The sequence below is a fragment of the Lissotriton vulgaris genome, chromosome 6 (assembly GCF_964263255.1).
Source record: "Lissotriton vulgaris chromosome 6, aLisVul1.2, whole genome shotgun sequence".
Lineage (NCBI taxonomy): Eukaryota > Metazoa > Chordata > Amphibia > Caudata > Salamandridae > Lissotriton > Lissotriton vulgaris.
In genome coordinates, this window is record NC_141694.1 from 1594770999 (window position 1) to 1594798228 (window position 27230).

A 27230-nucleotide genomic window follows, 5' to 3' on the forward strand; every position below is an offset into this window, starting at 1 on the left:
CTACTTAAACAGGTTTCATTAAAGAACACACCTTTATTTCATAAAATTAATCCAATAAGTACTAACATCTGAATATATATATTTTAAATACAATAGAATATAATGCAGATTTTTTTTAATTAAGGGAATATACCTATTAAAAGAGGTTAATAGTTGCATTTATCCGAATGATTTAGACTAGAAACCTACGAAATTGAGTTCTCCCCTCTTTTTAACATGCTATTTTATGTGTTTTTAATGTATTCTTTGTTGGGGTGCATTTTACCACATCATTCCTTCTCATTATCGAATGGACAATCATCTTGCCAAAGCCCTGTGTGCAATGGCCTTATGAAAATGTTACGCCTTGATGGCCTTGATGAATGAACTGCAAACGTATGCCAATTTATTTGTGGTGGTTTATTTATGGTTATTGTTTTGAAGTGTATTTCTTTCTGTCTAATCTCAATAAAAACAATTACACCGAAAACATACACTTTTGTCCATCTTTCCAATGCCATTGTTCACATCAAAACAACAGGCAAACTTTTGATGAGATTTAAAACAAAAAAAATGAAAATTAAAAGTGCCTTTGAATACCTGTTGTGCAAGACCTTCTCTACTTTCCGTGGAACTCAGAAGAACTCTGCGATTTGCCAGAGCCTCTTTATAAGGCACTGAATCCGGACAGGGCTGGAACAAACAACAAAAAAGTCAATTATGTTTTTAGGTAGTTCTCGCAAGTATTCTCAATGTCAACAAAGCTATAAAGGAGCTGTAGGCGCACTGTTGAATATCTGCATTTTCAAAAACTCTAAAGCTGGACCCGATGTCTATAGGATGAGAGGACAGAATTGAGCTTGAGAATCTGAATGGTTTCGCTTTTGCACCTTGAAAATGATTCTATGTCAGGACCGGAGGCTTCAGATTATGCTATATCTTCCTTCGCTTTATTAACATAAAGACTCCACAGCAGCTTAGGAAAAGATATAATAAGAACAAAAAATGCTTTAAACAAAGCATTGACGTAATGTTCAACAAATCAAACAACAACTCCCAAGAGTCTCTTTGCATAACAATATTCCATAGTCCTTCCACTCTGTCCATGATCACTATATAACCGGACTTCTCATCATCTTCCGCCTCTTTCTTCGCTGCTCCCGCAGCCAGATAAGTGCTTTTCCTATATTTTTCCCTTTTTCATTGTGATTGGTTGTATTGTGTACGATCGTTGGGGGACTCATTGCATGGTTTATTCCCTTACAGAGTCCCCGGTTGCGGGAACGTTCTTCGTTCCTACGCACCTTTATTTCCCACTTGTGTGCGGTGTGTACATAGACCGCCAGGGGGCGGCCTGTCGTCTCGCCGACCCTTCGGCGCGCCTCCGCAGTGCCAGGAGCCGCGCCGTGGAGTCTGCTTGCGCAGGAGCCAGCCCTCGCGTACCCCTCTGACACCTGGTGCCCCGGGTCTGTAATTTCCTACTCTTGACGCCCCGTTGGGGTCTGTATAGCGGCTCTGACCGCGTGAATCATCTTCGGGTGTCCTTTATGCACCTTCTTATCCGAAGTGTGGCCTAGCGCGCTTGAGGGGTGCGACGACCCGGTCCCGGCGAGGAGGGTCTGCGCGCTTGGGGGTTGGTGCAGCCCACCTGCCACGTCAGTTGGCCCAAAAACGTGATCGCAGCCGCTTGGCCTGCCCACATTCGAGATCTTTCTCGGTTGCCGCCCTCGGTTCCGAGATGGAAGGGGAATACGAGGAGGAACCCTGCCCCTATCTGCAGGACGACAAGTTCTACCAGGCGGTGGACAATTCCATCTACCGCTGCGTGACGGAGGTGGTAGGCCCCATGGAAGACCGCCTTTCCGCCCGCATCGTGGAAGAGTGCGCGAAGCTGGCAGCGGCGCATGGGCCTCCGTCCCCCGAACTCCCGGGGACGTCCGGCGGATTGCCACCCGCCCCGAAGAGGCCTTGTAAGGAGGGGCCGTCATCGGAGGCCCAAGGTGTGGACAGGGGCGCTTTTGAGCGTCTTCGGGATGCCTTCCTGGCTAAGGCGACGGCAGTGCCCCCTGCGCCCTTGGTGGACCCTAGTGCTTCGGGGAACGTGTCTACGGCCCCCGCCTCCCCGATCTACGACTCTCCGGACTCGGATGACGACGGGGAGTCAACCCGATCTTGGCTTCCGGCGCCCTCTGCCAAGGAGATGCCCCGGGATGAGTCGGGCATGCTGGACCCGGACGAGATAGTCCACCCCCGCTCCGCGGCCTGGGCACCGGGGGAGACGGTGGCGAAATTTGTCGCGGGCAGGCTGCGCAAGCCCCTGGAGAAGGAAGCGAGGGGTTGCCTACGTGGGGAGTGTCCTCGGCTTTGGAAGGGAAAGTGGCCATGACCCCGGAATTGGATCCCAAGATGGCCACCTTCCTGGCAAAGTTTATGAAGGACCCCAGGAAAGGGATTGACCGGTCCTGGCGGGCCTGCCAGGACAAATTGTTAGATGCGGTCGGGCCCGCCACGAAAATCTCGACATGGCGGAGGAGGCTAGAGCGAATGGCACCGCCATTTCACCGGAGGTGCTCTCGAATTGGGCCCAGAGGGTGACTGTGTTCTTGGGCAACGCCAATTGTGCCCTGTCCACCGAGAGGCGGCGTTCGCTCCTAATCAAGCTGGACCCAAAGTTGGGGGACCTGGCCTCGTCGGAGGCGGGTGCTGTGGCCCAGGGAGGCCTCTTCGGCGAGCCCTTCATCAGGGAGCTGGGCAAGTTTGTGAATACGTTCACGTCGCTGGATAAGGCCCAGTCTAGCATCAAGAGAGTGTTCCACCAGCGTTTCTCTGGAGGGGCCGGTCGCGGTAGGGGCCGCGCGATCGGCCGTGGTCAGCAGACCAACAACAGAGGACAAGGCTCCGGAAGAGGTCAATACCAGACCTCTGCCAACTGTACCAACTTCTACCCCACCAGGGGACAGCGCTTCGGTGGCAGAGGGTTCAAGAAGAACTCCGGACAAGGAAATGCCCCCGGTAAGTGTACTTTGTTTGGATCAGGTTCCAATTGGGGGGCGGCTGGCAAGCTTTTACGGGGAGTGGGAATTGCTCACTGCCGACGCTTGGGTTTTGCAGACTGTACGAGGTTTCCATATCGAGTTTTACGACCAGCCCACTCAAGCGAGGCCCCCGCGCCCGATGTGTTTTTCAGAGTCAGACGCGCGATTGATAGACGGGGAGATCTCGGACTTGCTGCGCAAGGGAGCCATCCGTCTATCAACGCGCCACCCGCATGGGTTCCTCAGCAACGTCTTTTTAGTGGACAAGACGGATGGGGGCAAAAGACCTGTGATCAATCTCAAAGAGTTCAACGGGTGGTTGGTCTACCGTCACTTCAAGATGGAGGGTATCAACCTCCTCCCAGACGTGCTCCTCCCTCGGGATTGGATGGTGAGACTAGATCTCAAGGACGCCTACCTGGTCGTCCCCATCCACCCCCCTCATCGTCGTTTCCTACAATTCCTGTGGGACGACAGGGTGTTCGAATTCACCGCTCTGCCGTTCGGTCTTTCTTCGGCCCCGTGGTGCTTCACGAAGGTCCTCCACCCGGTAGTGGAGTTTCTCAGAAGTCAGGGGGTCCGTATGCTAGTGTACTTGGACGACATCCTCCTCATGGGGCAGTGCCCAGAGGTGTTGGCGGGCCAGCTGCGTCAAGCTATCGACCTGCTCCAGAGACTGGGGTTCGTGATCAACGGCTCCAAGTCGGTTTTAGTTCCCACTCAGCAGATCACCTTTTTAGGTTTCGTGGTGGACTCGGTACAGGCGGTCTTGAGCCTGCCGGGTCGGAAGGTCGCAAAGATACGACACCTGCTTCGGCAGACGATCGCGAGAGATCGCACGTCCCTGCGACATATCGCCAAGGTGGTGGGTCTTCTCTCGTCCTCCATCCAGGCGATTTTCCCAGGACCGCTGCACTACAGGGCTCTCCAACGCCTGAAGGCGCAACATCTGCGCCGTGGGATGAGTTACGATCAGTGGGTTCCCCTCACGGACGAAGTGAAGGAGGAAATGTCATGGTGGCTGTCTCACATGGAGGCATGGAATGGTCGGGCGATCTTCGGTTCGGCTCCGGACCTGATCATAGAGTCCGACGCCAGCAGGTCCGGCTGGGGCGCCCGGTGCGGGGATTTTTCCACCGGCGGCGCCTGGTCTGCAGAAGAACAACAATTGCATATCAATTGTTTGGAGCTCCTTGCGGGCTCCTTCGCGGTTCGTTGTTGGACCAAAGATTCGGTCAAGGCTTGTGTCCTGTTACGGATGGACAATATTTCGGCGGTCCGTTATGTGAACCATCTGGGAGGTCCTCTGTCCCGCGCCTTGGCGGACTTGGCGAAGGACTTCTGGGATTATTGCCTGTCCCGTCACATTGCGGTGACGGCGGAGTATCTGCCGGGTCAGTGCAATCAGGTGGCGGATTGGCACTCCAGACATCTCAGGGACGCCAGCCAGTGGAAACTGGATCCAGAGGTTTTCCGGTGGCTGCACACCCTCTGGGGTCCCTTCTCGGTGGACCTCTTTGCGTCCCGTCTCGACCACCAGCTGCCGCGTTTTTTCAGCTGGAGGCCGGACCCTCTAGCGGAGGCCACGGACGCGTTTTTGCAGGATTGGAGTCGGGAGCAACCGTTCGCGTTTCCCCCGTTCTCCATGATAATGCGAGCGGCGGCCCAAATACGCCGCCAGGGAGCGGAGCTGGTGTTGGTTACACCACTCTGGAGGTCTCAAGTGTGGTTTCCGGTTCTTCTGGAACTTTCTTGGGATTTTCCAATCCTACTCCCCCTGTTTCCTCTGCTCCTGACAGATCCGGATCAGGAACCGCATCCCCTCGTCATGCAGAACTCTCTCCGCCTCGTGGCATGGAGGCTCTCAGGAGACGCTGGTCGCTCCCGGGCCTTTTGGGGTCGGCTGAACACTTGCTCTCCAAAGCATGGGCCGATAGTACGACGAAGCGTTACAGATCCGCTTGGCTTAAGTGGATGCGTTGGTGTTTACGAAGGGATCTGGATCCCTTGGTCGCAGGCCTCGTTCCCGTGCTGAATTTTCTGGCACATTTGGCCGACAAGGGCCTAGCGTATAGGACGATCAATGCTATTCGATCGGCGATTTCGGCTGGCCATGACAACATCGATGGCCATCCAGTAGGGGAACATCCTTTTGTGTGCCGGCTTCTGCGAGCCATCCGCCTCGCGCTGCCTCCGGAACCCAGGTACTCCGTCCTTTGGGACGTCAATTTGGTTCTGAATTTGTTCCTGTCGTGGCCGGCCAATTCCTATCTGTCTCTTAAAGAGCTGTCGGCGAAGTTAGCCATGTTGTTATGTCTGGTTTCTTGTAGGCGCGTCTCTGACGTGCGCGCGCTGGATGTCTCTGCACGCATCTTTTCCCCGGATGGGGTTACTTTTACGGTATGCCGACGCACGAAAACGTCGTCGCGTTCTATTTCATATCCAGCTTTTCTTGACACTCCTAAGTTGTGTGTCGTGCAATGCCTCAAAGCATATGAGGACCTGACCTTGGATCTGCGCCCTCCGGGCGAGCGTCAGTTGTTGATTGCCCTGCGGAAGCCACACAAAGCTGTCTCCTCCCCCACTATTGCTCGGTGGGTGCGGTGGGTCATGCAAGAAGCGGGCATCAATACTTCTCTCTTTGGAGCACACTCCGCCAGGGGGGCCATGGCCTCTAAGGCATTCTCGGTGGGTGCTCGTCTGGAGGACCTACTGCGAGCGGCGGATTGGTCCTCGGATTCCACCTTCAAGAGGTTTTATTTTAAGCCGGTGGTGGATTTGGCCCAGTTGGTGGTAGGTAAGCTTTAAACTAGCATAATCTGAAGCCTCCGGTCCTGACATAGAATCGAAATTTGCCTAGCTTACGTAACGGTAAGTTTCAATTCTATTAAGGACACGGAGGCGAGGATTATCCCACCCAGACTACAGTGGTGTCTCTAACCACCCGTATGGCAGTAAGTAAAGCGTTTTCCTTTACATTGTCAGTACTGTATTAATCACTGAATGCTCCTCGCCTTGTTGTCGCATTCCTGGACCACCTCGCTGATGCTGTTCCTTTTTCGACAGGCAACGACGGTGCTAAACAGGACCAATGAGGCTCAAGCGTGATCTGCGCGAAGAAAGAGGAGGAAGATGATGAGAAGTCCGGTTATATAGTGATCATGGACAGAGTGGAAGGACTATGGAATATTGTTATGCAAAGAGACTCTTGGGAGTTGTTGTTTGATTTGTTGAACATTACGTCAATGCTTTATGTTTAAAGCATTTTTTGTTCTTATTATATCTTTTCCTAAGCTGCTGTGGAGTCTTTATGTTAATAAAGCGAAGGAAGATATAGCATAATCTGAAGCCTCCGTGTCCTTAATAGAATTGAAACTTACCGTTACGTAAGCTAGGCAAATTTCGATTCAACTTGGCAAGGCAGAGACATGTTTTTAGCAACTGAAATTTTAATTAAGGATACCCCCAGGTTCTGTAGCAGACAGATTTGTATAAAGATTGTACAAAATAGAGAATCATTATTATTCAGATAAAATCGTATCACACCCATTCACACCCTCCATGTGCATAGAGATTTCAAGGACAAAGGTGCTATATAAATAATATTGCATACTTTTCCTAGTTAATGTGGCCCTACTGCAGGCAAGTGTGGTATCATGTATGAACATTTCAGCACCTTCTTGTGAAACCCGTCTACCAAGAGACAGGGGGACTGTCGCCGAATTGTGGTTGGTCTCTGTGAGCTTTAAAGCCTCATAAGTTGATGATGGCTGCCATTTCAGCTAGGACACACCCTGCGAACACCCAGTTGTGTTCGATGCAAACTTAGGAAAATAGTAATTGACATAAAACTGTACAATGGAAAGTGATAGTTAAATCAATAAATTAGATCAACAAGAGCTACTGGAAGTTGAAAGAGTATTCACCAATTGTATAGAGAACATTCAATCATAGATAGGATTCCTTTGCAAGCAAAAGAGATGGACTTGTTAAGCATGTAGATGTCACATAAATGATACTGTGTACTACTGCATAAGGCTCACCCAATGATGCTGTGTAATACATTTGAGGGAAAACAAATACGAAAAACGACAATGCTAGCAAGGTTCAACCAATTCTCAACCCTGGAAGTGAAAGGGAGATGGTGCAAAATTGCTAAAGACAACAAAAATTTTGCTTATGTAATACGAATTAAGAGACACTTGCACACATTATGTTCACACTGTAAATAAACAGCAACAATCCATAGTAAAAATATGGAAACAGGCCTTTTTTACTAAACTTAAATATATGAGCAAAAGCTGAATAAATGAATAGAAAAAAAAACTCAGTGAGAAGGTATGGTAGAGGCAGAAGTTCCAAAAGATTGTACAATACTAATTAATCAATTAATATCACAATGACGTTTATATGTTATTTTTAAAGCTGAAAAGATTAGCCTAACTTCTGGGTGCTATATGGATAGTCAACGTAGAGCAATTATTCTTGCCCGTAAAGAGTAGTGTTTTATTATACACTTAAACCAACTGTCAAATAGAGAATAATATTTTAGATTTGGCAAGTTACTGTTATAATTCTGCTCCTGACTCTTCTCCTAAAAGTAATAAAGGAGAAGCATTGGGTGGTAGAAAAACAATTATACAAACCACCAGCCAGTCTCCATCTTCCATACCTGCTTTGGGAAGAAATAATTAATAGGCAGAGTAGATACATTTAGGTGCATAGCAAAGGCAAAATTTCACAAAGATCTTGTTATTCCGGATTGCTGACAGTGTAAAGCATTTTTCTAAGTTAATATTTAATAATATTGTGTCCAGAGCAATGTAAGATATCACTGGTTCTTCTGGAGCAAAGTGTCCCCCCCGCCCCCCTGCAGCCCGAAAACGATCAATGCCACCAGACATTATTTGGATCACACACTAGGGTTCTTAAATATTTTTGATAAGTGAATCTTGGGTAAAAATTTTCAGATAAATTTCTCCTAGATTTTTCCTAGAACCACAAAACAAGAACCACACAACAGGAAGCTTATATGCTAAGATGACATGTACAATCCAGATCAGAGTAATCAATGCATAGTAGATAATTTTACAAGTCAGAATAAGCAACACCCTGAACCTTCAAAATGAAGGGTCCCCAATGAAATTAGCAAACTTGTTACATTTGAAGACCCTCTAAAAGGATTTGAGTGTTTGGTCACCAAAAATTAATTCCTCTGCCAAAATTGTTAGAGAAACCCCACAACAAAGGTCATGGAGTCCCCTGCACTGTATGAAAATCAAAGCATAAATAAATTGTTCTGTTCCACCACAAGCCCCCACCCCACTCAGATTTTTTAATAAACTCTTCCCTTTAGCAGCAACACAACATCAGCATATCTGTAAAGTCTCTCTTCGTATTTGTTCTTTAAAAAGTGTGCACCACCACGAGAAATAATAGTGTAATGCCTTCAAACTAAAAAAAAATACAGGATGACATCTAAAATGCCACTTATTTTCCAAACTGTTGTAGTTATCTGACCTACGGTTACAGAGTCAGTGCTGGTTTCCTTTTTAGATGACCTGGGGTTGGTAGCTGATGGCAGTGGTGGCACCCTTCGGACTTTACTTGAAGATCACTCAGTTGACCATTAGTCCCTTAGTGCTATCAAGAGATTGGCATCCCTGCTTTTTAACACGACAGACTTAATTTTCACCTTTCTCTTTTTCTAGCAAGTATTATTACTCTCCTGCAAATTTCTTGCAGTCTCTATTGTTGCCCTCACTTTTAAAAAGTATCCCTCCTGTTCAAATGTTTGCATTCAGAGTTTATACTCAGGCAAATGTCACCAGACGGAAGATGTGTCTGGACAAACGTCAGAGTCTACCTTGTATAAGAATAAGACAGACTGTGATTCAGGACTCTGGTGCAGAGGCATGAATTAATGGTCAACACACCAGAGACTTACTAATTCTGGATTCTGTAAACCCTCCTGGGCTCTTCACACAAGCACAGCAATTCATATTTTATTTCCCAACTTCCTGTCTTCGACCACCCCTGTTAAAGTGTATATTATCAATGGTTTAATACATTATAGAATGGAAAGGAGAATATGTTTAGCTGGTTTCAGGCACCCGCTTCCTAGACAAGCATTTGCAATGCAATGGGTCTAGCCTTTGGGACCTTATATGTATTTAGCTATGCAGCACATTAGCCTGGGTGCTGAAACATCTACTGTTCTTTAACATGGAGGAAAAGTAATCAACAAACGGCGTGACACGCCAGGTATGGGAACACATGGAGAGAAATATTGCATTTCAGCTGGAAATGGTATAGTCCAAAGCTCTTTTTTTAATAAAAAAGCAGGGCCTTCGGTGGTCATATATCTGAAAACACGGGATTTGAAAAAAAAAAAATATTGTCTGCGGGGGCTCGTGGAAGAGAATTTCTATGGACTGGAATCTAGACAATGCTAAAGTGATTCTGGTATTTTACTGACCTCTGCTGGTCGTTTAAAATCAAGACCGTTAAATAGAGGCAGTTGAACAGAAAAAAAACATCCCTAAGCGGAAACAGACAAGTCCTAGGGCTGATCTCCAGAGCACACAAAGTACATATACATTTAAGTATATACTAAAGTATATACAAGAGGTCTTCAATGCTTGACAATGGGTTGTAATGCTACCCAAAGCGATTACCAGTGATTTAGACTATTTGCAAGTATTCTTCCCATCTCCTCATTTGGGTCTGTCTTCCACACTGGTAGCTGCCCCTGGCAGCAATCATTGTTAAGCCTCATTTCAACTGTAATAATGTATTAAAGTAGAGTATTGAAGTTGTTTTCTTACTACCGTGGATAGTGATGTCACTACTAGGCTGAAAAAAGAACATTTGAGACAGATTTGAAAATGTTTAGTACAAAGATAGTATCTACAGGTTTCTGATTAGCTGTTGTGGCATTCCAACATTATATTGCATAAGTTTACTTGTATTAACACCGAAATTGCTTGGTACATCCTACCAATTAGGCTGGCAATATCTGATCGACATTTATCTAAAATACTTTAGAAACATCCAGAAGCATTTTTACTAGTGGATATGTATTGAAAGAGAGATTTGGGGGCTTGAGGAGACAGCAAAAGCTATGACAGCAGAATTGTTTCTCAGACATATTAACATGAAACTGTTCTCTACAGTGTGTGCAGTGTTTGAACGGTGTCTTTGCACTGGTTTTCAGGGCTGTTCACATGTTGTGATACCCTGTAGCCCAAATACAAACATTTGGGGACAGCAGTGATTACATTTGGGGATTGAGTATTTCCCCTAGCTTTATCTTAGGTTGAGTGATATTTTAGGAGTTAAAGGGGGTGTTATAACGCAGCAGTTAGCAACTGCTATGGGCTATCATTGTTATTATGTAAACGCTACAGCCAGGGTAAGGTAAATGGTTGCTTCTTCTTTCCCAGATGAGAACAACAGCCTGGAAGAAAAGGAGATGGAGCTGAGTGACCTTAATGACTTTAACGCCATGGAGTCGGAGAGCTCAGAGTGCGAACTCAAGCAACTCTTCCACCACCAGCAGCACTTGGAAGGGGCGCCCATGAGATCCGCAGACTGCGCCGGCGAGCACTGCAAGGAGTGACCCCTGAGCACGGCCGCCATCATGAAGCCTGAGCTGGAACGCGCCAAACACTGCCTAAAGGGCAAGGAGTGCGAGCAGGAGATGCTGGGCCCCCAGCCTAGGCCCTGCGAGTCAAACTCTGCTTCCAGCAGCGGGGCCCAAAGACACTGGACAGCAAACCCTGCATCTGGTCCCTGGCGCACACAGCCACCTCCCTGAACCAGGCAGAGTACCTGTCCTGCATGCTGACGCTCCAGGGCGCGTCGTCCTCCTCCTAGTCGTCCTCTTCCTCCTCAGCAGTTTCCACCCCAGTGCCCATAACAGACCGGCGCCAGGACTCCTCAGTCACCAGTCTCAGAAACTGGGTGAACCACGTGTTCCACGACCCTTTCTTACAGTACAGAACTCTGAGCCAGGCCTTGGGCAGCGCCATGGTGTCCTCTTGAGTAGCATCCAAGGGGGGGCCTCCTGGACCCAGGAACCACGGGGAGGTCCCTGTTGGGCCCGGCCATCAAAGGACAGCTCACAGGCCTAGGCCACCCAGACACGGGCAAGTATTGACCTGGCCTTCCCCAAGCCCAGGGAAAAGATGTACTGCTCCTAAAAGCAACTCTGCCCACAAGGGCCTTGCTCTGTTGTACCGATGCCAAAGAACTCCGCCCACAAGAGGGCACAGTATGTTGTTCTGCTGCCAAGGAACCCTGATCACGGATGCCAAGGTCCATTTTATATTAAAACCTCCGATTGTTAGTGGAACGTTAACAGTAAGTTTCTTGTGGGTCGAAGGGACTGGTAGATCGTTTCCAGTGTTGAGACATTTTAACTTGCCTGCAGTCGTGAAATCCATAATACATATATTTAAGTCCATGTCTAATGCAGGACTACAGAAATGTGGCAGCCAGGAGTTTACAACAAAAGGACAATTTCATTCAGGAATCTGACGTTTTAAAAGCATGTCAGTTTATGTTATGAAGAACCTCCCTTTCCCGACCCCATTCTTGGCGTTTTTGTTCTGTCCCGATTTATTTGTTCGTATTTATTTCATGAGAAGCTCTTCTACCGAGTTCACACTATTGCACACACGTGGATGGAGACAAATATGTTGATGTTCGTTCCAATAAATTGTCTGTTTTCAGAGGCTGCCTGAGTTTTGATTGGAGTCCAGTTTGGGGCGAAGGGGACACCTTGCAATCTGGAGGCCCACCAGCACAATATCTGCTGTATGTTTGATTTTTGTACTGCATTCGGGGAAATAAAATGGGATTTCGCTACATTTAGAAGACCCGGACGCTGAGTACACAGACCACAAATGAAAACAAAGTCACACATACAATATACATTTCTATATATATTTCTTGTTATTTCAACTTTTTATTTTTTAACATGACGCACCTTGATGTGTGTAAACAGTATTACTTGTGCAAAGAAATGATCACTAAATGGTTCTGTGCTCGTTGGCCAGCGGGTCTGGAACCTTCGAGACCGCAGAGTAAAGGGTATGAAGGAGGTCGGGCGCCTTGTAGGGCTCTGCGCTGGGGTGTCCCTCTGTGTCATTAGTGTCAGTGATGGTGTCTATACACCCATGGAGGGGCAGTTCCGCGTTCACAATGAGCCGGTCGCCCCCTCCCACAGGGCTGTTTTACCACCCCTCGATCCTGAGCCTCTCTCCGCCTACCCAGTGCAGCGGCCTCAGTTCGGCAGGATTAATATTTAAACATTTCAGGATAGACGCTTTACCGCTTTTGATATTAAAACGAGAGTGCAGTCAAGGGAGGAAGTGCGTCTTATCACCCACGATACAAGGACCATCGGCAGAACACGTAATTTAGTCGTCAGGCATCAGCCACTCTCACACCCCATTACAAAGTTTGATTTTTTTTTTTACTTTTCACCTCTCCTTCGGCCCTGGTCTTTCCGTGGAGCCGGATGAGCTCTTAGGCGCTGCAACAGAATCTCAGAATCTCAGAAAGGAGAACAGTCTGACCTTGAGCAGTAAAAAACAAGCGGGAGTGGTGCACACGCGCGCTGTAAGGAATGCAGCTGCCATCGAAACCTGATCTAGAACAGATGGCACCCTGCGCGCTCCCGAGACCCCTAGGCCATGGGAGTGCAAGTTTTAAAGAGAGGCGGGATATGTACCCATCTTTGGCCATTTGCGTGCTTTCAATTATTGAAAGCCACACGCAAAGGCCAATAGGATGTGTGGGAAGAGGCACACCCACACTGAGAAGGCTCTTGGTAGTCTGAAGTGATTCCAAGAGCCCTCTCCGTTGGCAGCGCATGCGCGCTGCGCTCTAGGCAAGACCTAAAAAAGCAGCTGATGTCAGTAAAGCAAATAATTTTGTACAATAACTGTAAACTTTGTAATTTTAGACTGTGGTATATCCTTTTGTTCATGGTCCAACCTCACCTATTTAAACACCTTAAAGATGTGCCATTTTCCCTAAAGAGCTTGCCAATAACACTTTATTAACACTTCGTTAACTCTGACAGACTGGGTCATTAGGTCTTGATAAATGAGACAATCAATAACTTGAAGATTCTTACTGCCGCAAATGTGTTTATTCTTTTCTTTTTCTCTTGATTTTAAGACTAACAAGTGTTTCATGACACCAAAGTCACTTCATTAGGACCTTACAACTACTAATCAATACAGACGCAAAATTTCAAATGCGTAAAATTAATTACAAAAGTAGACAGTGAACATTACCAGATTACAGAAAAAGGAGATCAGAGGTGATAAGGAAAGAGGATAATGTTACTTACCCAGTAAGCGTCTGTTCTTGGCATGTAGAGCTGTAGATTCACATTCTTTGCATACTCCTGCCATCTAGTGTTAGTTTCGGATGTTTGCAAGTTCTTTTTCTTCAAAGAAGTCTTTCCAGTCAAGAGGTAAGGTGGTTTCTCCTTTCAGTGATAGCGCGCATGGGCATCCTCTCCATTGTTAGATTGTTTTCCCGCAGAGGGTGAGAATGCAGTTAGTAAGAGTTGAATAGAGATGTCCATGTGTAAGTATGTAAAGTAAGAAACTGCAACAACTATAGGTATACAGGGAGGTGGGTGGGCGCATGTGAATCTAGAGCTCTACATGCCAAGAACAGATGCTTTACTGGGTAAGTAACATTATCTGTTCGAGGCACGTGAGCTGTAGATCACATGCTTTGAATAGACTATATAGCAGAATACTCCCAAAGTGGTGGCTAACCCTTAGCTGTTGCAGTTGTTTGAAACAGTGTTTTTAGTACGGCCTGGCCTACATTAGCTTGAGGCTTCGCTAGTGCTTGGTGAATGTGTGCGGTGTAGACCATGTTGCTGCCTTACTGATGTCAGCTAAGGGAATATTCCCTAAGAAGGCCATAGTAGCCTCTATTTTGCGAGTGGAATGCGCTTTAGGGGGTATTATTAGAGTTCTTTTCGCTTTAACATAACATGTTTGGGTACATTTCACGATCCATCTTGCTAAGCTTGATTTAGATATGTGATTGCCTTTGTGTGGTGGCGAAAAAGAAACAAAAAGCTGTTTTGTCTAGCAATTTCTTTGGTTCTAATATAGTAGAGCTCTTCTAACATCTAGTGTGTGTGGAGCTCGTTCTGCTACAAAATCAGGTTGAGGAAAGAATACCGGTAACTCAACTGATTGATTGATATGAAAAGCAGAAACTACTTGAGGAATTAATTTGGGATTAGTTCGAAGAACCACTTTGTCTTTGTGAAGCCGAAAGAAAGTCTCTTGAATAGTTAATACCTGAAGTTCACCAACCCTCCTTAGTGAAGTGATTGCAATTAGAGAAGCAACCTTCCATGAGAGGAACTGTAATTGACACCCATGCATTAGTTCAAAAGGTGTGCCCATTAGCCTAGTAAGGAATATGTTTAAGTTCCATACTGGTGCAGGTGGGACTCTTGGTGGTATTACTCTTTTTAATCCCTCCATAAAGGCTTTAATCATTGGTACTCTGAATAAAGATGTGTTGTCGGTTTTGTAAGTACGTAGCTACTGCTCCTAGATGCAATCGAATAGATGTATATGCTAGTCCAGATTGCTGTAAATGTATGAGATAGTAGGTGATGTTTTGCATTGCAGCATCAAGAGGATTGATATTGTTGCAATAAATAACAAATCATTTCCATTTTGATGCATAACATGTCCGAGTAGTAGGCTTTCTAGCCTCTTTTAGGATATTCATTCAGTATGGTGGTAATTGTAAATACCCAAACTCTATGACTTCAGGAGACAAATTGCTAGGTTGAGTTCTTTGGGATTTGGATGCCTGATTTCTCCATGGCTCTGAGTGAGGAGACTGGAGTTGAGATGCAGCTTTTGGTGTGGAATTACTGAGAGCTCCTAGAGAGTGGTGAGCCAAGGCTCACATGCCCATGTGGGAGCTATGAGAATCAGTTTGAGGGATGTTTCTCAGAGTTTCCGAACTACTAAGGGAATGAGTAGGAGAGGTGGAAAAGCGTAAGCAATTATCACTGAACAGTTCATCCATAGGGCATTGCCTTTGGAGAACAGGTGTGGGAACCTGGAGGCGAAGCTTGGCATTTTACGTCTTGAGCTGTGGCGAACAGGTTTAAGTGAGGAAATACCCATTCCCGAAAGTAGGGGAGGAGAATCTGGGGAGGAAGTTCCCACTTGTGGATTTGCGGTCTCTGTCTGCTGAGAAGGCCTGCAATCTGATTGTTTATTCCTGGAAGATGTTCTGCTAGGAGATACATTTTGTGGTGAATAGCCCATTTCCAAACGGCTTCTACTAGGCGTGACAGTTGGAAAGAGTGTGTCCCGCCTTGTTTTTGTATATAGTACATCGCTGTCATGTTGTCTGTGCTGACTAGGACTGCTTTGCCTATGAGGTGAGAATGAAAAGCTCTGAGCGCTTGAAACACTGCTAGTAGCTCTAGCTGATTTATAAGAAGACTCTTGTACTTTACACTCCATAACCCTTGGATTGTGTGATTCTGTAGGTGAGTGCCCCAAGCGGTGAGCAATGCATCTGCTGTTAGCACTGACCGTGGAACATAGTCGCGAAAAGGCCGCCCTTTGGATACATTTTGTGGGTTCCACCACTGCAGAGAGCGATGGGTGCGGCCATCTACCAACACTAGATCGATTAACTGAACCTGGGACTGGTTCCACTGACTTGCTAAGCATTCTTGAAGGGGACGCATGTGAAGTGTTGCGTGGGGAACAATTACAATGCAAGACGCCATCCTTCCTAGCAATTTCATGAATATTCTTGCTGGTAATGATTGGTTGGGTTTAAAAACTGAATGAGAAGAGACTGAATACTGTGAATTCTGGCTGTATTGGGAGAAGCCAGAGCTTTTTGATAATTTATTGTGGCTCCCAGATAAGTTTTTAAGTTGGAAGTCTGTAGGTGAGACTGCAGCGTGTTCACTATAAATCCTAGTTGGTGAAGTAAGTGAATAGTGGCTTGAGTGTGTTGGAGACACATTTGTAAAGTGCTGGCTTCAATGAGCCAGTAATCCAGGTATGGGAAGACGTGGATATTCTGGCTTCTCAGATGGGCTGCGACTACTGCTAGGCATTTGGTAAATACCCTGGGAGCAGTGGCGACTCCCAACGGTAGTACTTTCAATTGGCAATGGTGACCTGTTTTCATGAATCTGAGGTATTTTGATGAGCGGGATGAATTGGAATGTGGAAATATGCGTCCTTTAAGTCTAGAGTAGACATAAAGTCGCCCTGTTGTAGAAGTGGGAGCACTTGTTGAAGTGTTACCATGTGGAAATGCTCTAACAGTATGTAGTAGTTTAGCTCTCTGAGGTCCAGAATAGGTATGAAGGAGCTGTCCTTTTGGGGAATTAGTCATATAGGGATTACACGCCTGGCCCTTGATATTGTAAGGGTACAGCCTCTATGGCTCCTTTTAGCAAGAGAGACTGGACTTCCTGTTTACCTAGGTGTAAATGTTCTGGTGACATTTTGTGAGAGTGTGGTGGAATGTTTGGAGGATTGTCTGTAAGCTCCAGGCAATAACCAGATTGGACATTTACTAACATTCATTTGTTTGTGGTGATAGATTGCCAACTGGTGAGAAATTGTAGAAGACACCCTCTGACAGGTGTTAAATGATCGGGGAAGTGTAGGCAAGTCACTGCTTGTTAGGGGAGGGGGAATTACGTGGTGTGGAACCTTTGTCCCTACCTTTACCGTTGTTACCTCTGTACCCTCCTCTAAAGAAACCTCTTGTAGAGGAAGATTGATTGCTGCCTTTGTACGAGGTGGTAGTATTATCTGAGGGCATGGTTTTTGACCCTCCACGACATAAAGAGCGATAAAGGGAGCCAAGATTAGAATGGACTGCATAGCTCTCATGGACTTGGCTACTTCTGTGTCTTTTTTCATCTATTCTAATCATTTATTTACTTCAGGCTCGAAGAGATGCTCTTTGTCCAAAGGAATATTTCAAATGGACTGTTGAAACCAGAAATCCTTAACCATGCATGCCTCTTTAATAATACACTGGTGTTGATCTCTTTAGCTGCAGTGTAAGCAGCATCTAAAGCACATCTAATTGATGAATTAGAGATGAGCTTCCCTTCCTGCACTAAATCTTGAGCTTTTGCTCTGTGCTCATCTGGAAGATATTGGAGCAGTTGCACCATTTCGTCCCAGTGTGTCCTATAATACTTGGCTAGTAGGGCTTGGATGTTAGAAATGCGCCAATGATTTGCTGCTTGAGCGGCAACTCCTTTACCAGAGGCGGCTAACAGTTCTGACTCTTTGTCTGGAGGGGAAGGGTCCCCTGTAGTTTGTGAATTGACCCATTTACGTGCATTAGAAACAAACAAAGATTCTAGAGGTAACTGCCCTTTAATAAAAGCTGGATCTAAGGGTGCAGGCTTATATTTTTTGTCTATTCTGGGTGTGAGAATATGAGCCCAAATGGGGTCTTTAAAAATATCATCGCAATGTCTCATCATACCTTTGAGCATGGGTAGTGTGGCTAGCCCTTTGTGTGTTACTGAGTGTTTCAAATAAGAAATCTTACTTCAGATTCCTTGTGTAACTGTACTCCATGATTCTGCTGCTCTAGCTAATAATTCTATATATACCACATTAACACCAGGAGGGAAAGGCTTTGCAGGAGTAAGATCTGGGTTGTTATCTGTGGGCGAATCAGTGTTGTAATCCTTCCAGGGATCTAATGGCAAAATGTTGTCCCCCCATCTCAGTCATCAAAATTAGGTGGTGTAGAGATAGTGGGTGTAATGAGTAAATGCTCCAATGGTGGAGATGGTGGTGCAGGGGAATGTGGTGAAGAAGAAGGAGAGGGGTTAGTACCAATGCTCAAAGGAATATGATAAAGTGTGTCCTCTGATTTAGGCTTGTGTTTCTGAGGCAGTTTAGAAAGGACATGTCCTGTATGTGTATTTATATAAAGTTCCTTTAGTTTTGGGTCCGATTTCGGTGGTGGGACGTCAAAAATCGGATCCTGCGGCTTCGGATGAAAATCTTCTGGTTACGGCGCTGAGGACTTCGGTGCCTGGAAGGGGAGACTTTACGGCGCTGAAGATTTCAGCTCCGAAGCCATCTTTGATTTCGGTGTCAGTGATTTTGGCTCTTAAGCGGTTTTCGGATTCGAGTCTGAAGGTTTCGGCTCGGTGCCTGACTTTGGCCGACTCGATCCAGAGCCGAAGGCTTAGTGACGTGTTTTGGTGCCAAGCCGGACGGCGGGCGTCAGAAACATCTTCTAAGTGCCGACCATGGCACGAAGGCGGGGGTGGAACCGAAGCCTTTTGTTGGGCTGATCTGGATTTTGGGGCAAGGGGTGTCAGTACTCACAGACGTTGACCTTGTGGCAAGTCTTCTTCCATCTAGGAGTCAGATTTCGGAATAGACACAAGTTCATCTTGTTCTTCCTTAGCCCCTTGTGCGTCAAATTTGTGCTCGGATTCTTCACCGAAGATGTCTGGCGTGTATTTGTTTTTTTGAGTCTGCATTTTGCGACCTCGAGCCCAACGATCACGGAGCGTTTTTTTCGATCGGAAAGATTTTCACGCGTCGCAACCTTATTTGTTGTGCTCTGGAGACAAGCACAAGTTGCACACTTCATGCGAGTCGGTGCGTGGATATTTCACGTGGCACAGAGAACAGAATTTGAATGGAGTTGGTTCCATCGACTGCGATGTGGACCAACGCAGTTAGGCCGGAACACCTTTCTGAAGGTTTACGATCAAAATTGAGGTTTACCTTGACGGATAAGATACACGGAGAATTGGGAACGTGTTCGAAAACAATACCAACGCAGGTAGAGTGGATTGTGCACCGAGGGGAACCCGAAGAACGTTTCCGAACCGGAGCACAGCAATACACGTCTGAACCCGATGGCGGAAAAAAACAATCTAACAATGGAGTTGATGCCCATGCGCACTATCACCAAAAGGAAGAGTCACCGAACCTCATGACTGGAAAGTCTTCTTCAAAGAAAATCAACTTGGAAACATCCGGACCCAAAACTAGATGGAAGGAGTATTCAAAGCATGTGATCTACAGCTCACATGCCTCAAACATATTACTATTAGATTCACAAATATGTCAAAAAATTTACATTTTCTGTCATCTGTTAGTTTTATGGAGCTAAAGTGCTCAGAATAGACCATTTTAAGTAACAATAACTTAAACCAAAAGTGGAAAAATGAAGCAAAAATAAGAGAAGACTATATCCACTCACTAGTGTACCAATATGATGAAACCTTATGCTAAAAGGATTTTTGGAAGGTGAATTGACATCAAAATGCACATAGAGAACATTCTAAGAAAATGATATTCCAAGATTTAAAACAATATATGAAAAAGCCAGTGCTCTTGTTGCTAAGGAAATGTGTCATAACTGTGAAAAAAACAAAAAGATTGCAGGTGCTCATTCACCCACGCGCTCAATTGCAATAAAAATGCTATTAAAAATATATCCTCAACAAAAGGTAAAATACCTAAAGTAATTACACGTCGCGATTCTGATATTAACGAACCACTCATTTCAGATAATTTCACAGTAACCATGTGCTTCACATAATAACAATATACTTTCACATCTGCAAAATGAAATTGGAAAAAAAGTAATACTTCAATCAGTAAAATGTATTAACCAATCACTTAATTTCCTCCAAATAACTGGGGAAGTGCCTGGTATCTCCATACACACAGCAACATCTTAAATACCCAAATTATGGATTTTAGAGCAGTGTTCAATTCGGCATTTCTGTTTCTTTTAAATCAGAACTGAAGCATCATTTTTAAAAAATCCATTAAAAAGAGGCTTCAAGTTACAGGGAGGGCGCAGTGCTATTTTATTAATGAACAATATATCAGGTCCTTCCAATTCCATGAAGATATCGCTTGTCAGTTGCCAATTAGCCCAGATTCTAGCTTATAGCTCCACATAGCTTAATGCAGCAAGGACTAAATAATATTTATTAAAATCTCATTTAGAGAAGTGCAAGGAGTACCATTTCAAATTGAAATGCAACTCTAGTATATGATTAACAGTCATATTAGGTTTTCGGCTGACGCCGCCGCTATTTAAAAGGTCAAAGTATGATGTACATCGAGTACATGCAATCTTCAGCACATAGAACGCATCAAAGCAGGACATGTGTAAAAAAAAAATACAAAAAAATAAACGTTAACTGTCATATTAGGCTTTTGAGGCTCATGCTGCCGCTATTTGAATCGGAAAGTATAATGTACATCAACAACATGACCTCATCATCGCACAGAATGCAATAAATAAGGACACCTTAATCTCACAACTACTATAAACTGCTGATGCTCCAATAAAGAAGATTACTATTAATAAAAACTTTACACACATTGTATTTAAAAACTGTGTGTTCCACTGGATAGTAAAGCTCATCTAACGTTAATTGTAAAAAGCCGTAAATGGCATGAAATCGGTTGGTATCTGAGATAAATTCTCGCGCTCCAATACAAGACTAAAGATAAAAGTTATCATTAAATTATGTTTCTTACCAGCAAGATTACCGACTAGAATTCAATGAGGTACCTTAAATCCCTTCAACAAGCGTTCAACCGATAGTGTTATGAACGCCATTTTTAAAAGCTTCCCCTATTATGGATCATGTGTTAGTCACATGCTTGGGGAAAACTAGAATGCTTACCTTCAGATCGGTATAGACAATAGCCATTTTTTCATTTAATGATGGGTGAAGCCATATGAGTTATCACATTTCTGAATATTACATAATCAATTACTATTGTGCACTGTGATCTGAAAAATGTGTATTAACACAGGATTTACTATTTGGATCAAAAAATCAAGCAAACACAATGCAAAAAATAAATGTAACCTATCCCTACATTCGAATTATTTGATAGAAAAATACTTATTTTCACTGGGTAAATGTATTTTAACATAAAACTAGCTAATCGTTCCTAATGAAAGAAAAGTCCAGGTGTTTTCAAAGGTGGCTCAAAACAGCTGGTACGCTATTTGAGGGCTATTATGTGCAATAAAGGCCAACATTTTACCTATTTTGTTGTATCTACATGACATTGCGACAGTATTCAACCGTATCTAACCACCATACACAATCGTCTGCATAGGTTTGTTTTAACATGTTTTAAACTTGAGATTTTCTTTTGTTCAGTCACTCTTTTTGATGATTGGTCGGAGGGTTTGAGCAATAGTCTCTGTGACGTACTGTCGAACCAAAGCCCCTTCCATTCTTTTGTCCTTGCTATGCCCTCCCACGTAAACTATTTATTTTACCTATTTTTCGAGAATCTAATTTTAATTGATGCCCACCAGCAATATTGTTTTAGTGCAATGGAATTCTCTAGTAATCTAGTTTTTTATCGTCCATGATATAGATAAGGAAAAACATGTCTTTACAGTTATAATGTTTGTCGTTGTTTTTAATGTTTAGGAAATGCTTTTTAACTTGTAATCATTGCTTTTATCGTTTTTCTCTGAATAACCGAATAAATCGGTTATGATGCATGAAATTCAATATTACACATTACAAACTTTTAAGCTACAAAAATGTTAAACTTACTTCATAGAAAATTACCAAATGCTGATACACATCAGCTATTTATTATTAGGTCGCTATTTTGATTGACCGCCAGAGAATTATAAGGTCTTGCTTAGCGTTGCAGCACAACGCGCTGCTTTGCTTTGCGAGGCATGCTGTATTAGAGTATATTTTAGAAGTGGGGTGGAAGCCCCGCCCCTATTTTTCATTGGCTGGCATCATTGTCCATGGCTTCTTAGTCATTCTGTGTTATCGCCCTGTCTCCTTAGGGTACAACCCATCAGGACTGGATCTTTTACTTGCAGCGTTATACTGCCTCCTTCAATTAGTCCCCCCTCCCTCGAGTCGTGTCTTCACCACTCTCCGATGCTCCGGATTGGGCCTCGGGCCCCACCCCAGCAGTGTCGACATTGCACAGATGCCGAGCCGATTCTCCGGGAGGTAGGGGGGTGAAGGGGAAACAAAGAAGGCAAACCAGCGCTCCAGCTAGCGAGCTAAGGGCGCGCTGCAGAGTTCGACGTGGACTGAATTTTACCCAGCAGTTTAGAAACCTAAGAAATGCAAAACCGAGCGCCCATAATGTGACTATAATGTAAGCACAGTGCAAGCTGCATTAAAATACAACATATATCAGTTCTCGGCTCCTCTAAACTGTTCCTACACTCTGTTTAGCTTACATTGAAAGTGTCACCGAAAGCTAGTTCTCGGGGCTGCCCCACTTGGAGCTGTCATCTAGCACAGCACCGTCCCAACCTCCCACCCACCCACATCCCTCGAAAGAAGTGTGAATCCATGCTGCAAAGGCAGTGCGTACCAGTGAGCCATCCAGCAACCCCACTCAAGAATCACTTTTCATGAGTCAGCGTTTAACAGGTGCAATTAAACGAGCTCCGAGACGTGTGAGTCTGAAAGAAAGAACGCTTTCCAAGGACATCTTGGGAGAGGCTATGTGGGCGGCTGAACTATTTTAAACCCATCCAGACACAAGGAGGAATTTAGGAGAATTGCCATTTGATTTTCATTCATTCCAACTAAAGGCTTTTTAAATAAATGTATTCTTTCTGTGCGTTTACCGACAGATGTACAAAACACTTGGCTGTCATGCCATATAAAAGGGTCGGCTGCCTACACAGGACAAAAAATTGACATTCAAAAGACAGTGATGAGAAGTCACAGAGCACTGTCCGGAAATAAATACACAAACCAATTAACTTCTCAACTTGAATTGGATTACTAACATACTGTTTAACACAGCATTTACTAAAATAAATGAGTTTGGTTTTCTCTCGTGCTCTAAATTAAATTAAACAACCAAGACAGCAGAGCAGTATAATTTGCTATAAGTTGATCATGATATGATATTCAAATAATTTTCATGCGTGTACATATAAACTGAAACTATTCAGTATACCCTTCCATCAATCCATCCATCCATCCATTCATCCAACTGTCGTCCGTCCTTCTCTTCATCCATCGATCCACCCGCCCATCTACCCGATTCACACATCCACCATCGCACCAGTCCATCCTTCAGCCATCATTCGTCCGTCTTTTTGTTCATCCATCGATCAATCCATCTGCACTTCTACTTAATTCACAAATCCACTATCCCACCAGTCCATCCATTCATCTATCCATCCAGCCATCCATGCATCCATCCATCGTTCGTCCTTCTGTTCATCCATCGATCCATCTATTCGCCCATCTACCCAATTCACACCTGCATCCATCTAGTCATCACACATCCGAACTTCTTCAGACACGTGTATACTTTGTATATGTATGTATACATACTTATGCACAGGTCTATGTGTTATGCATATGTGGCACGAATATGTTTCCATATAGCAGGCACATGCATTTATAAGAATGTAAACTAATCTTAAGGTACAATAATGAAAAATTGTAATGCCTGCAATCATAAATAATGCAATTGGAAATAAAAAGAGCTAAAGACTATTGAAACAAGAACTCACTAAATGTACAGATCTGCAAATGAGTTATGTTTATAAGACCATAAACTAAAAATGTAGGCTAAGAATTACAATTCCTAACTCTTACAATGCATATAATGACGCTGGAGACAAAAAAAAGCTATAGAAGCAGTGTTCTACTGTATGCACACAAATGGAGAACATTTGTGCTTAAAGATTTCTTTGAGTCCATTTTTTGCCTGCACACATAAGGCAACATTCAGTGCTTTTTACAATTACTTCATAAATACATCTAAATACATGGATACAGAACACAGGTGTGCCATTCACACCTCTAGTTTTAAGGTTGGCACAACACTCGAAGCAAAGATCACTTCAGCATTTTGTGAATAACTTTGCCAACCTCTACAGTCAACTTTACAACTTTAGAAATCATAATCCATATGTTGTCCTGCCACCTTTGCAACAGATTACTAGGGCAAATGGGATTTGTAGTAGTATGAGAGTTCCCAAAGCATGTGAAATTGTGATTGCATTTGCAAATTTAGCCATAAAAACAAAAATTGTGAATCAAGGTATACACAATTTGGCCATTTTATAGTGTTTTCCTATATTTGGTGCATTTTTTGGTTTAGTTGACATTTTTCAGTCGGTTTGGAGACAAAGGAAAAACAAGCTGGTCATTGAATAAGAATTACTTCTGTACATGAGTGTTAACATTTCAGAATGAGAAACAAGAGTTCTCATTGGAGCTTTCAGTTTTAGACGAGCATTTGGATTGGCTGATGTATCTTGCCCTTACAAATGTCCCTTTTCTTACTCTGGTTTCACCTCAACAACCTTCAGAATCAGCTGGAAAGGTTGTCTGACCCCCCACATTGCCCTAAGCCTTGTGAGGCACTTGTCTATCTTTATTTTTTAGGTCAAGCCTGGGCAGCGCATGCGCTGCGCTGCTCTGCAAAGCATGCTGTATTGGAGTATGAACTTGAAGCCCAGCCCACACTCCGCCCATATTTCTCACTGTCCTTCGTAAATGCTGGCTCCTTATTTGTTAATAGGCTTGTTAGTCACTCCTTAGTACCTCCTTGTCTTTATTGAGTTTCTCCTACTGCAGGCAAAACATGCTTTCCTGCAACATTCAGCGCACCATGCGTGCTTTCACAGGACGCTTTTACAAAAAAAAATTGTTAGTCAACTTGACAAACAAATGCTTTTATTGGTAAAATCGCCCCATACCGCACTTTCACTTTGATAGCGGCAGAAGTACTTTCTTTAGACAGGACTCGTCTAAAGAAAGGGGCATGGCCTCTATTAACGTGGAAGCGCAGCATGAGGTGCTTGCAAACATCAAGCATTTGCAATGCAAAGGATCTTGCATTTTAGAAACTTTGACCTATTGGTATTATAAATGACAATGCCTATCATTATTGCAAGTTTTTTAAACATATAATTAAAAGGCATTGTCATTTACAATGCCAATAGCTCAAAATCTTGTAAATTCGAGACCTATTGCATTGCAAATGCTTGTTTTTATTATTACACTAGCAGCTTTGCCATTTTACCTATAGTGTTGACTCTGCTTTGCGTCCCACAGGGCCGAGACCTTTTAAAAAATGCATTCTGGAACACAACTTATTGCAACAGAAGGCGATCATGAGGAAGCTGCTGCTGTTCCACTCAGTGCCTGTAAGGGGCAGTGGTCTGCAGCCTGTTACTTCCTGGGTTCGCCCTGCTGCAAAGAAGTGAGTACGATGCAACTCATTAAAGAGGATGAGGGTGCATCTCGTCAATAATTAAACCTTTTGGCACCCTGGTCCCGGCGTCTGTTTCATATCCTCTGGTTCATCATTAGCAGGCTCTTGAGGGCGTATAATGTTTGCAAAGCCTCTTAATCCCGACCACAAAACGAAGTGTTGGCAGTAGCAGCATAGGGAAAGAGCGGCTAGGGCAGCTTTACCAGCCACACCTTTGCTGTACTGCGTAATAAATACTACCAGCCTTCGGATACATGTTCCCGGTGTAGCAAAGTCGGTTTCTGTTGCAGTAACCACCCAACTTTTTGCCACACTACCGATGCACTTTTTCTAGGTGTGCCCTGGGTCACTGCCAATCAGGTTCCCAGGGCATGTGTTCTTTCTCCAAAACTAACCCAATTGGCATCTCTAGCCACAAGTCAGCCCCTGGTAAATGGTACCACAGGTACCCAGGGCATTGTGACCAGGGAAGACCTCTAAGGGCTGCAGCACTAATAGTGCCACCCTATGAGGCCCTGTACCTTTACACACATGCCCTGCCTTTGCAGGCTGCATGTTTTGGTGCAGAACAAAGTGAAGTGTAGACATGGCACACATCCCTGTGTGCCATGGCTACAATCCACTGCCCTGGCATAGATGAGTGACCCCTCTAGCTGGGTGCCCTATGCCAGTGGTGAGGGTACAGGTGCATGAGCCACGTACCCCTACAGTGTCTAAGTCCATTCTTAGCAATTGTAAGTGCAGTGCTGCCATTAAGAGTATATGGTGCTGGGAGCTTGTCATTACGAACTCTACAGAACCATAATGGTTAAACTGAAAACTGAGAAGTTTAGTATCAAACTTCTCAGCATATTAAACCCAAACTGATGCCAGTGGAGGTTTGAAATCTGAAAATATTCTATAAAAATCACACGAATAACCAAAATGTATTTACTTACCTGTTTGCAGGAAATGTCTCAGTGCTGAATCTAGGTATCCAGCACTGAATTAGAAAAGTAATTTACCTGTAATTTACTGAAAACGCCTATTCATTTCAATGTACTGTATTTGCTAAGTGTTGCAACCTACTGCATCCCCTGTAAATCAAACCAAGTACAAGTTCTATTGCATTTGCAAACTGTTCTACAAACAGCTACTTATTACTGTAAAGTATTTAATGCTTACCTGTGCCACGTTGCTTAGTTCTAAAAATAAAACAACAGTATCATTTTTTATACAAACACAATTGGTCAGTCCTTGAGGGTGTGAATTCATTTGCTGACTGAGTGTGTACATCAAATGCTTAACACTGTCCTCTGATACTGCCTTACTGCTCAACCACAAATAGAAAGGAAGGGTCTATCTAACTTTAACCTCTGGGGTCACCTGGACTCTATACACACTATACCTCATTTTGGTGTAAAAAAAAAAAAAAAAAAAATATTATATATATATATATATATATATATATCAACTTACCAATATGCATCTGTTCTTGGCATGTAGGGCTGCTGACATTCATATCTGTGCATAGATCGCTGCCTAGTGTTGGGTCCGGATGATTGCACATTGTTGTCCTGGAAGAGTCTTCGAAGTATCACGAGATAGGTGGCTCCTCCCTTGGACTACAGTGCGCATGGGCATCCTCTCCATGCTCAGATTGTTTTTCGCCATTGTGGCAGAGATGGAGTATAGTACAGTAAGGGATGTCCATGCAAAGAGTGAATGCTACAGCTGCGACAGGCACCGGGGAGGCGGGTGGGCGATATGAATGTCAGCAGCCCTACATGCCAAGAACAGATGCATACTGGTAAGTAGCATATTCCGTTCGAGGCATGTGGGGTGCTGAATTCATATCTGTGCATAAAATGTATAGCCGTAACTCCCCTAGCGGTGGCTGCCTGTGCCAGCTGCAGCAGTCTGAAAG

The 27230-nt window shown here is 44.4% G+C and overlaps 1 protein-coding gene and 1 pseudogene across 1 annotated transcript in view; one reads left to right on the top strand and one right to left on the bottom strand.

The window, feature by feature from the left end:
• The window catches only part of PPP1R21 (protein phosphatase 1 regulatory subunit 21), a 383731-nt gene that overhangs the window by 101893 nt on the left and 254608 nt on the right, over positions 1–27230 (bottom strand). Inside the window, exon 16 of the mRNA XM_086927763.1 lies at positions 580–672. Coding sequence (XP_086783889.1) covers positions 580–672 — 93 coding nt within the window. The remainder of the gene's footprint in view (positions 1–579; positions 673–27230) is intronic.
• On the top strand, positions 10438–11218 carry LOC147709175 (iroquois-class homeodomain protein irx-4 pseudogene; annotated as a pseudogene).